The following is a 12,049-nucleotide window of genomic DNA, read 5'->3' as shown; positions in this document are numbered from 1 at the left end:
ACTTAGGTCTTGTGTATTATTTCTTTTGTCTGTGTTATAATTTTCGTTAAACTATTCAAATTCATTATTAAGGTGGGTTTGGACAACTGTCGATATTAATTTGGATTAAAGTACATTATAAGCAAAATACTTTTACTAGTTTAGAATTTTTAAATTCTACAATATTTTACCAAAAACTATGTTTTAAATTTTTTCGGTAAGGTAAGTTTTAAAAAAGACACAATGGCATTCGAACTCATGACGAACAGACTCGTCGGAAACGTATGGAAAGCCACAGGGGACCTCAGGGAATTGACATTTGCCACAATATATATAGCTTTGAAGATTACAATTGTAGTAAGATATGAGATTAGTGCTTAAAACCCCCAAAGAAATTAAGAGTTGGCGCTCTTTAAAATATGCATGTTTCAAACTTATAACTTAATAGAAAGAAAACCCTTACCAGTTGTTTTCCCTAGGTCTACACAGGGCCGTTTATAGTAGTTCATACTGCCATGTGCCACGGCTAAATTACAGTTTTTGCTATATTGAACAGATTAAATCTATTTGGCGTAAAACAAAAATAATAATTATGTTAAATATATAGGAACACATAAAATGTTTGAGGTTATGAAGTGTTTGTATTATAGAACAAAGGGAAACTTTTTTTTTTTTTTACAAAATGTACATAAATTAACATGCATGTATCATACAGTGAATTATATGTCTGCTGTCAAAAACAAGCGATTCTCAAAATGAATTTTACTTCAAGAAACAGTTCACTTTGAAACTGTTGTCAAACTGAAAAAAATAGGAATCTATAGCTACCGCAAAGCAACTTAAAGTTCTGCAGCTAAGAGGCAATATACACCTATATAGAGTGTTAAAATTATCTATAAAACCAATTACAAGTTAGAGATAAACATGTGCGTATGCTAATTGACGTAGAAAGTATTCCAGCAATCAATACTTGATATGTGTATTCCTAGGTTTTATAATCATTGTCTTGGCAATACATGCATTATATTATTGAAAGGATGCGTTAAGCATATATATATATATATATAATGCATATTAGTTTAAATAAAACGTTGAAATTAAAATTTGACTCTATTTGGAATTAGGGCGGGGAGCTAAAAAATGTTTTATCTATCTATCCCTCAATACTACTCGCCCTCATTTCTAAGTACTCTGAGTATGGTGCGCTGCTTGTTAAAAGATAAAGAGAATGTGAGTAAAGTAAGATTTCAACAGACTGAAAAGGGGATAGTAATATTATTAGGTTTTAGTGAAGATAAAAGATAAGATAAATAGTATTAACAATTAAAAGACATAAAAGCACTTTTGCAAAATTAAGGCCTGAGGTGGTTCAATTTGCCCACCTCCAGTTTGAAATGATCAACATCTGAAAGTGCGACAACACTGTCCGGCAGTCTGTTCCATTGGACTATGGTAAGAGGGAAGAAAGAATATTTATAAAAAAAAATTGTTGTTTGAATCTGCCGAAAAGTAAAGGAGTAAGTTGAGCGAGTAATCCTACCATGGGGGACAAGTTGAACCGAGGGGATGGCTACCAGGCCATGAATGATCTTGTACATAAGTACAAGTCTGGCATCGGCCCTCCTTAGCTGTAGGCTTCTCCAACCTATAGGGTATGTAGCATACGTGTTACACTGGATGTCCTGCTTTAGTCAGACATCACCCACCTCGCTGCTCTGCGCTGTACTGCCTCAATTTGGTTAGTATGTATAGCCAAGTGAGGGTCCCAAACGCTGGCAGCATACTCAAGCTGTGGGCGTACCACAGCCTTGTATGCTGCTGACCGAAGCTGCTGGTTCTTGGTTGGAATGTTTCTACGTAGAAAGCCAAGGGTGCTGTTGGCTTTAGTTGTAACCCGGCTGATGTGCGTACTCCAATTTAGGTCATCCGATATATCAACACCCAGATACCGAGCTGAAGAGGTATTTTCTAACACCTGTCCATGTAGTACATGTATATATTTGGTACGGATGGGGTTTCTGGATGTTGTTATATATAGATAACCTAGCAGGGCACTTACTTGGGTTGAACTCCATTTCCCACAAGGTCTCCCAGTGCTCAAGTTTCTTTAGGTCCTCTTGAAGCATTGACTGACGTCCCTTGCCATCTTAAGTAATATAGATGACAGTGTCATCGGCGAAGAGTCTGACTTGTGATTTCACTTGCTCTGGTAAGTCATTTATATATGCAAGGAAGAGAATGGGACCAAGGACTGAGCCTTGGGGGACCCCAGATGTAACAGGGATGGATGTAGAGAACTCGCCGTCAACCACTACCCTCTGGGAACGATTACTGAGGGACCCCTTGATCCATGCTAGGTTTCGGCCTCGAACACCAAACTGATGTAGTTTAAAAGTAATTTATTGTGTGAGACCTTATCAAAAGCTTTGCTGAAGTCCAGCAGGATCAGGTCGGTTTGTTTACCATTTTGGATGTTCCGAGCAAGTTCATCTACCAGCATATATGCGACCGTAAAGTTTTAAATATCTGGAATAAACTACTACACAGACAGAAATATATTCTGTAAACTTATTATATGAGCATGCACATGTAGTATAGATCTACATTGAATAAAAATTTTTCAAATTCTTCATCTCAATCGATATAATGATTTAAATATGCATACTAGTACTACACAATGTTACTTGAAAAATAAATTCCTAACATTTGTGAAAACGATAATATATGTACATATGTCTGTCGCCACAAAACACTTTCTCATGATCCGGAAATCCAAAGGCTGTCCTTTACAGTTTTATTCGTTACATTCATGTTAACCGGATATGGTCGGACATTTCTATTTGTTAAATTGTTTTCATTTCATTTCATTTACAGAAATAGCAGTTAGAAAATTAAGAACTTTGAAAGGGATTTCTTACAAATATAAGCGACAGCAATCATCATTTTTCAAACACTCCAATTTATATTTAATTCCGGTCAAATTCTGATGTGAAATAATCGCGAGGCTATTCGTCATACAAAATGTCTGGATTCCTGGACAACTGTCAATGCCGCTGTGAATGCATAGAGCTGGGAGATCGAAGAAATGCGGTCGTCTCTATCGTGTCAGGGATTCTGGTAAATAAGACTTTAACTTTTTAAGTTTGATAAACAAACTTTGCATTTATGGCCAATATATAACGTACTAACCCCCAGGCCTCCCTCGAAAGCAGGGCAATTTTCATACCATCATGATTAGATGTATTGGCAGGCTTGGGCATTACTGTATATGATATGTTGCAAGAGTATCGCATTAGTCTAGGAATTGTGTTGGAAGTCTACTCCTGTTTAGAGAAACTAAACTTAACTAAACGGGGGACTAATAGTACTGAAACTTTATCATGTTTATATCAAGCAAATCAGCAAAAACAACATGAAATCTAGCATACATCTATCATGATAATCAATCATACACTTTATACTATAACCAGTTTGTTTGTTTTTCATAGTTCTTCAGTGGATGGTGGATTGTTATAGATGCTGCAGCAATGTACCCAGATGAAAAGGACTTCAACAAAGCTTTCCATACGTGTGGCGTGTTTGCGACGCTAGCATTTTTTTTGTAAGACAAATCCTTTGTTGAAACCCCCTTAATATTAAATAGTTTTGTTTCAAATTGAGTAAAAAGTGTTCATCATATCATTGAAAAAAATATTGTGTAATTTCATTAATATTTATATATTTAAAAAAAAAAATCATACTTGTCTGTTGTACAATCAAATTACTTAAGGAATGTATTCAATATTTATTTGTTTTATACGATATAAAATGGTTTTGGGCAGTGTATGCTTTATAAACTGCGAAGCTGTTTCAAACCATTTCATATCGTTATGATGTATAAAACTAATAAATATTGAATTCATTACTTATAATTTAATTTTTTTACTCTTCATTGTAGATAAAAACGGTCATTTGACCTTTAAAATGACGTAAAATTGTACAAAATTTAAACGTAACGTCAGGCGTATTGATATGTTTTTGATGTTAGTCTTACTATGACGTAGGCAACATTCTTTATATGATATGAAGTTATTTTTTAGCCTATCAGAAAGCACGTTACAACCAGAATTAAATTATTAAAGTTATGTTAAATATTACATGTATGATAAAAGCCTAAAAACTCTCCTCAAATTTGCTCCAATAAAATTGAAAATACTTGGTGTTTTGTAGCATAAATTCAGTGTCTAATGGTCAGATCCGGGGAGAAAGCTACACAGATGGGTGCCTGGGACAGACAGCTGCTCGGGTGTGGCTCTTCATCGGCTTCCTGATGGGCTTTGGCTCCCTCATTGCAGCCGCCTGGATCTTGTTTGGATTTTATGTTGTAAACAACCCAGGTATGGTAGATTAAATTGTCTTGTTTTGACATTAGAAAATTTGATTTTATGGAGTAAGTTTAAATTTGACGTAGGTTTTACAGTTACTGTGGAATCATTTAATTTTTGGGGGGCCAATTTTCATTGATTGTTGTGTTTGTGCTTATTTGGTGAGATATAATTTCGTTGTTGCGTCATTTTTCAGTTTTAGTAGGAAACTACTAAGTAAATCGCTTGTAATTAGTTATCGCCGAGGATGTAAATTTGTGGGTGAGGGCTACCCACGAATACCTCGAAAATTGAGTCACCAAGAATAATAATGATTCCACATTATAACATTACTTTGGACAGTTTCAATTTTTTATAAGCTGCTTTCTAATTTATGAATCTGACCCTGGTTTATATATTGATATATCTTATAAAATAGGTCAATTAAGTTCACACCCGAAATATTGTAATAAGTAGCAGATGCAAAAACATTGAGAAATTTAAAACAAAATATCTTTTAAAATAATTAGACAATAAAAAAAGATTTTCATTTCTTAAAATTTACGGTATGTAGGATATGTTATATCTGATATATTGTAATCTTTGTTATGGTAGAGAATATTAAAATACCTCCTTTGATATTACTTGCAGGAATACCAGACTGGCCAGGGGTGGCTGTTTTTCTCCAAAATGCTCTCATATTCTTCAGGTATTTGAAACTATCCAACCAAATACTAGATATTTCACTTGTACTGTATTCTTTCTGTGGTCTTGCGATTTATCAGATGCTGTTCAATTTCAATAGATATATATTAAAAAAAAATATGGTTGAAAAGCCTTAGCCTGAAACTTATCCCAGGAACATCAGCTTTTAATAGTGCTATACAGTTGCAACACAAATTCAAATTTCAAACATCAAATGATATGGGGAAGTTTGATACATTATAGAGTTCTTCTTGAAGCATATCTTCAGAGATATTCATTTCTTGAGGAAGAGATCATTTAGATTATTGATCCTGCTGATGAATTTAATCCAATATTAGTAAAACTCATTTGTAGCCAGGAAAAACATTTTTAACTCTTTATTAATGAAATTCTAGTTATTATAAATAATGTGTTTTATTACCGGGGCATTAGGAAAATGAAACTTACTTAACTTTTATCATAAATATGTGTTTTATAAGGATTCACTGTCACTCCATTTTACTGTGTAAACTTGACTTTACTAATTGCATTTCCTTTTTGTTGCAGCTCTCTGATCTTCAAATTTGGAAGGACTGAAGATTTATGGGGATAGAATGTTAGCATTGCTTATATATTTGTACTTGCAATAAGGCCAACAAACACTACTAGATCACAGAGAACTAACTGCCAACCATTGTCCATGTTTGTGAGGTGTATTATAACAACACAAGACAGTATGATAATGGTGCCTAATAGAGCCCGCATAGTATATGTGACCTTGATTGCAATCTATATATATTTGCCCTTTACTGATGCTCCACTGATATTTAGTCTTTTTTAAAGCTGTCTACATTAATTACTAAATTTTAAAATTCATACTCTGACATCAAGCAATATTTGCTGAGAGAATCCATATAATACTATTATACTGGTATGAACAAATATTAGATCCTCTGTGTTGTCTATCTTTGTCTGGCCTTAGCTGTATGGTTACTTTTCCTTAGAATAAATTTGATTCCAACAGATTCTACATGTACATGCACATGATATACTGTAGTACCAAATAACAAAATTTAAAGAGAAACCAAATCATATTTTCAGAACAGAGCAATACATTTTATTGGTCTGTTTAGAATCATATTCACCAATCATTTGGTTCAAGAAATTCACTTTGTTACTGGTCATACATTTTCAACACTGAACAGTCCACTCTCATGGATGTTAAACAGCAGATGTGTTTGAAACAGGTCAAATTCAGTTGTACATAGTGTTTGATTAAAAGTGGTTTTATTTCTCTTAAAGAGGAGTTATAAACATGCATACACAATTGCACATAGTTAAGAGATGTTTTGCAATTGTAAAAAAAATTGAGAAGTACATATAAAATGAAATCTCTTGTAGATTGTAGGATGTTTGAGTAATATATATTTACTTGTATATATATATATACGCTGTAGGTAAACACTGTATTTTGATTTTATTTTTTTCATGAAGCACAGGTCTTTGTTAATGATATTTCATATGAAATGGAAACAGAACGGTATTATTGCTAGCAGGCTTCATGATTTTGTTGATTTTAATCCATTACACCACGTGATGCTTAAACTGTAAACTGAATTTTCAGATAGTCACTTAATTTCATTGTGCAAGTTATTTTGTTATTTTAAACCATTAACAGTTTTTGTTTTATACTTTGTCTAAAAAGTAAAACCCAGACAAAACTTGACTCTATTTTCTTCGTTCATGCTAATTGGCAAGTATCACATGGGATGAGCCTCAAATTGGTGACCAGGGGCTGAATTTGAACAAGCTGCATTATCTCTGACTAAATGTTAACTGCGTCAGCGTATTTTCAGAATAGCCAGCACTTGGGTGGAGAATTCGTTATACAAGGAGGGCCAGGTAACGCCCAGAAGTTAGAGTGGTCAGTGACTGCCCTGAGGGTAGAAGCTAACTGTAAGAGCCTGGCTGTTAGGCTGTTGTGGTGCCGAGGAACCCCCATAGATATTTAAGTACCACCAAACCTCGGACAACAGCGGTGGTGTTATTTTCGGGGTACACACGTGGGGACTGGTGATTACTCCACAATGGAACAGGTGGGTGGGTCGAGAGTGCCACATTTCACACATTATGTAGCAAACAGAATGCTCAAGATGGCGTGGATAGGAAACTGGTTGCTGTGTTAACTAATTAAGGAAAACTCGGGTGTAGCGCCAAGATAATGTATCACAATTCAATTTCGGCAGTCTTTTGTTGGGAGGGATTCCATTGTTTGGCGTGATAGGAATCTTACCAGGAACCCCCAAAACACTACTAATTGCTTCTGGAAATATTGTGCAAACAAGACATTTAATATACTTAGTTAAACAGATTTGTATATAAACCCCTCCTTACCCATGCCCCTTTACAAAATGGACAAGATTTTTTAAAAAGGCAAAAAAAAAAAAAAAAAAAAAATTAAAATTATAAAAAATTCCTTTCTCTTAATAAACGAAGGAGATGGTTAAAATTTCCATTTGTATTTAAAATATATAATTTCAAAAACATATACATATATGAAATTGAGATTGCCCCCCCCCCCCCCCACATCCAGATCTGCGCATTCAAAGCTATCAATCGTTCATGTAACGATTACAAAACTACTAAATTGAATTTTACTTAAAGTGAAAATAGCACATCTCTTTCGTATATGTTTAATTACCAAAACAAAAACCGGGCGATTGCGTCAATCGAGGCTAAGAATAAATTTTCTGTCACAAAACTGTTATATATACACAATGAAATGGATAAGTCTATTATTATAATAAATGTAATACATTTTGTACTTATATATATATATATATATATATATATATATATTATATATATATATATATATATATATATATATATATATATATATACAACGTAATTCTAATTGTAGGTGTTCAAGAACCTTTTTGTTAACTCAAAGCTTATGCATACATATTATCGTGTATAAACACGACTCTTGTTTTTAATGTCGTAGACAGACAGCAGCAATAATTCTAATCCTTTAAACGTTTCTACATCTCCCCGTTAATCCCAAAGACAAACAGACAACACCATAGAGTCCGACTTCCTCATTAACGGTGCGTTTGATTGGCTTCCAGTTACGTTTTAACACCTAACCAATCTGTATCACAATTTTGTCGAGGTAACTTTAAACCTCTAACACCGCCAAAATTCTCGCTGTTTGATCTTCTTGACCATTTGACGTTCACCGCTACTAAACGGTTTAATGCAGGAGAGGTGTGAATCCCCCGGACAATAGGGGTCTAAATTAGGCATATTGAAAAAGACCCGTCACCGCCTTTTGTTGTTGGGCGTGATGGGTTCAGCTACTTGAACAAATCAACCCAGTGAGCAGGCCCCGCCCAGCCCGGGAAATGGTTACAGTATTTCTATTACCACAAATAAAACATGCTTTAATTTACTTGTTATTTGCTTGTTGTTATGATCTCAATTCAAATATAAACCGAAAAAGAAACGAAAAAAAAGAGTCACAAAAATGTTGGATTCCGAAGAGGAGAGCTGCGATTTTGTGGACATTGTGAACGATGATGAGGATGAAGAAGAACAAATGATGAACGAAGAAATGAGGAAAAAAGATAAAAATCCTCAAAAACGGAAGACAAGTTACACTTTGCGCGGACTCGATGCAGAAGAAATCACGGAGTTACGCGCCAAGATCAATAGCAGAGAAAGGAAGAGAATGCACGATCTGAACCTCGCTATGGACAGTCTCCGGGAAGTGATGCCGTACGCCAAGGGACCGTCCGTCCGAAAGCTGTCCAAAATCGCCACACTGACGCTAGCAAGGAACTACATTCAAACGTTAACCAAATCCGTGGAGGAGATGAAACGTCTGCTGGATGAAATATACCGGTCGTCTGCATCAAACCAGCGTCACCACGCAACCGCTGTGCCGTCAGCGTATATCCCGCACGCAGGTACCTCGCTTTACGGCGCCGCACCTTTCCCCGTGCCTCTACCTGCCGGTTACTCCCCGACATTTGGACATTCTATCAGACACTCTGCTTCCACCGCTTTACATCCCTGTTCAGTTCATTGCGGTTGTAGAATCTCTACGGCCTCCAGTTTGCGGCCCTCGGCGGCCTTGTTTAATACTGTACCACCAAGACTCACAAACCAGCCTCCGATTTAGGAAAACTCTGCATTGAAGATGGACTCTTTTATCTGTCTATAGAATCATTGCGTTTTACCGCTGTGGTGCGTAGTTTCGTTTACTTTTTGATATGATATGATTTACCGGTAAATTTGTAATAGTGCTTTTTATGAAGTTTTCATGGATATGATGTGTTTATATTCTGTGTATGTGACCTTCGTAAAGCTAATATTAAAATCTACAAAAGATAATTTAATTCGTTAGTTATATTTTAATTAGATTTTTGTTTCATCGTTGATCACGACTGATTGATTTGTTAAAATTTATCGAAATATGAGTTAATTCGTTATCCTTTTTCAATTTATTCCTTTTCTTATAAACTGGACACATTCGTTGGATATCGTGTCATAAGATGACAGTTATTGTGAGACTACAACATCAATGACACAAAAATTAATTTTCTTTGTAGATAAATATAAATACCAGGCACTTTAATATACACTTCGATATGCTTTTTTTTTTAAATTTAGATTTTTTTATGCAGACTGAAATTTCTGTACATTTAAAAAAAAAATAAAGAAATTTAAAAATGACGTAATTTAGAATTAAATAACATTGAACCGGAAAAAGAATAATGTATGGCTGTTCTTAACAAAAATGTCCTTCTTATATGTACATATTTTCAGAATTATCACTTTGAAAAAATAATGAATAGTATATCCTTGTTATGTAGCGAACGCGCGACTAACATGAATTAGCATTTTTCAGAATCTAAAACAATTAAAGACTGTTTGAACACGATCGTGCCATAATTTCTTTGTCGTCTAATACCCTGTAGATTTATTTTCATGTCATGGAATACATTTTATTTTTCATGACCAATATCTTTCCAAACTCATGCTTACATGTAATGCAAGGTTCTTGAGACGGAGAATACTAACGAAATTTCATATTCTGCATCAAGGATAATATGTTTATTTGTGGTCATGCAATTTCCCCGTCACTATGTTGACCAAACAAAACTTTCTCCGCAATATTTTGAAAGTTTGCACGTTTATTTTAACCTTTAAAAATATAATGATAGATTTCAAGCGAAAAAAGCTGACCTTGTAGGACATTTATAGATTTCTACATATAAGCCATATAGTTCTTGGCCTATGATATATTAGTAAAACACACACTGTTCAGCAATATTTTGCAAACTTTTATCATATTATAATTTAATAGATTTTTTTGGAAAAAATAAATTCAAAAATGTATTTCACGACTAAACCGAATGGGCATTTGCGATATCTTATTCCTCCATCTTCTTTGTAAATTAAATTTTGTATTTACACCCACCCAGTAAATTTAAAATAATAAAATTAACAAAATGACAAAACAATCATCAACACAATAATGCCACAAAAGACAGTTTCTAAGTAACATTACGATCAAAATTTTTGAGAAAAAAATCAAACTTTTTCGGAAATTTTAACATTTAATTATTTTTAATAATATTGCCCACGTAAAAAGCTTATGTGAAAACCACGACCGTGCAACCAAATATACATGAACGTGTAAACCAATCGCCAGTCTTCGTACACATGAAATACATATAAACCTTAACTTTAATACACACGTGTAAAACGTATCAAACCTTAAAGACAAATTATTCCGTTCAGATATTTAGAGTCTTATTATTTTGTTAACAGTAAATGTTCAAGAATTTTCTTCTTGTTTCTATTATACTCCAGAGTTAATGGAAATGATATCTGTAGTGATTTTTCATCGGAAAAAGAGAGGAAAAATTCTGGCTAATGATTAAAGGCAAATAATGAAATACAACAAAATGTTACAAAGCTTGGACAGGTCACAGATATTTAACCCCATCTTTTAATAAGCAGCAATTAGAGTTGACGCCGATTTCCGAGCAATTGCACACGGTGGAAAGGGGAGGCAAAAAAAGAAAGGGGGCGGGGTCGGGCAGAACCCTAATGACAGACTCCACGTGAAAGAACTGGTCATCCCCCGCGGGGACACACTTGAACTAGCACTGCCAATTACAGAGGAGGGGGAATTCCCCCTGGGTGGTTCAGGGAGGCAGAATGACCGACATTTGAAAACAGATGGAAATGTTGGAGAGCTGAAGAGAAAGACTGCATGTCATCTGCTCAAAGCATGTAAATAATTGTCAAAATATTAAAACTATCAAGAGCAAAAAATGAACTGATTGCATAAAGAAGGTAGCAGTACTTTATAATTATATGTAGTTTTATTGTATATACATGTTATTTCTATCAAAAAGTCTTTTTTTAAAAATCCCCATTGTTATTTGTTGTATAATTGATCGTTACGAAGATTTAAGCTCATACGTTTTTTGAATAATAATTAATCTTGTAAAGCAAATGGTTTTTTCTAATAAAATCAAAGGATTTGATCCTCTACTTCCATAAAAGTTTTCGTATGCCTTCATACAGTAGTTTTTACATTTTCCAGTGTCTTTTTCTATGACAATACTACCAGTTGATTTTGTAATGTATGACCCAATACATTTCACTAAAGACTGTTTTTATATTAAATCGTATAAATGTTGAAAATTTTATAACTATAAATAATAAGGAACCATTCATCGAATATTATGAGGTGATCAAATACGGTTGTGAATGATCAAATCTAGCATAAAACCCTTTGGGCTTTTTTGGATTTGATCACCCCGACCGTTTTTGATCACCTCATAATACTCAAAGAATGATTCCTTTTTTCTTAACTATGTCCAATTGTGGAACATTTACAGATCAAATGCTAACTTATTTTAATACAAGGTTTTTTAAAAATTTAATACATGTGCTTCTTTTTTGCTTTTAAAAAAGAGCCATTATCACCGTTAGTCAATATGGCCTTGGTCTTTGGCTTG

General features: G+C 34.2%; 2 protein-coding genes across 2 annotated transcripts; both read left to right on the top strand.

The window, feature by feature from the left end:
- The first annotated feature begins 2,833 nt into the window (after window positions 1–2,833).
- On the top strand, window positions 2,834–6,732 carry LOC128185631 (transmembrane protein 50B-like). Its single transcript, XM_052855232.1, has 5 exons — window positions 2,834–3,096; window positions 3,468–3,580; window positions 4,189–4,355; window positions 4,974–5,031; window positions 5,574–6,732. Exons 1-5 carry the CDS (start codon window positions 3,001–3,003, stop codon window positions 5,617–5,619), a joined length of 480 nt encoding a protein of 159 aa, XP_052711192.1. The 5' UTR covers window positions 2,834–3,000; the 3' UTR covers window positions 5,620–6,732.
- A 1,243-nt stretch (window positions 6,733–7,975) lies between these two features.
- Window positions 7,976–9,389, top strand: LOC128185630 (oligodendrocyte transcription factor 2-like). The gene has a single exon (XM_052855230.1). It carries the CDS (start codon window positions 8,536–8,538, stop codon window positions 9,190–9,192), a length of 657 nt encoding a protein of 218 aa, XP_052711190.1. The 5' UTR covers window positions 7,976–8,535; the 3' UTR covers window positions 9,193–9,389.
- The last annotated feature ends 2,660 nt before the right edge of the window (window positions 9,390–12,049 follow it).

This window comes from Crassostrea angulata, chromosome 5, assembly GCF_025612915.1.
Source record: "Crassostrea angulata isolate pt1a10 chromosome 5, ASM2561291v2, whole genome shotgun sequence".
Taxonomy (NCBI): Eukaryota; Metazoa; Mollusca; class Bivalvia; order Ostreida; family Ostreidae; genus Magallana; species Magallana angulata.
Note: the sequence above shows the minus strand (reverse complement) of the source record. Positions and strands in the feature narration are given on the sequence as shown.

Bases quoted from the DNA above. Each gene is read 5' to 3' on its own strand.
- LOC128185630 (XM_052855230.1), top strand. From the start codon at position 8,536: ATGTTGGATTCCGAAGAGGAGAGCTGCGATTTTGTGGACATTGTGAAC.
- LOC128185631 (XM_052855232.1), top strand. From the start codon at position 3,001: ATGTCTGGATTCCTGGACAACTGTCAATGCCGCTGTGAATGCATAGAG. The intron at 3,581-4,188 runs GTAAGACAAATC...GGTGTTTTGTAG, and splicing joins GCGACGCTAGCATTTTTTTT to CATAAATTCAGTGTCTAATG. The intron at 4,356-4,973 runs GTATGGTAGATT...TATTACTTGCAG, and splicing joins TTATGTTGTAAACAACCCAG to GAATACCAGACTGGCCAGGG.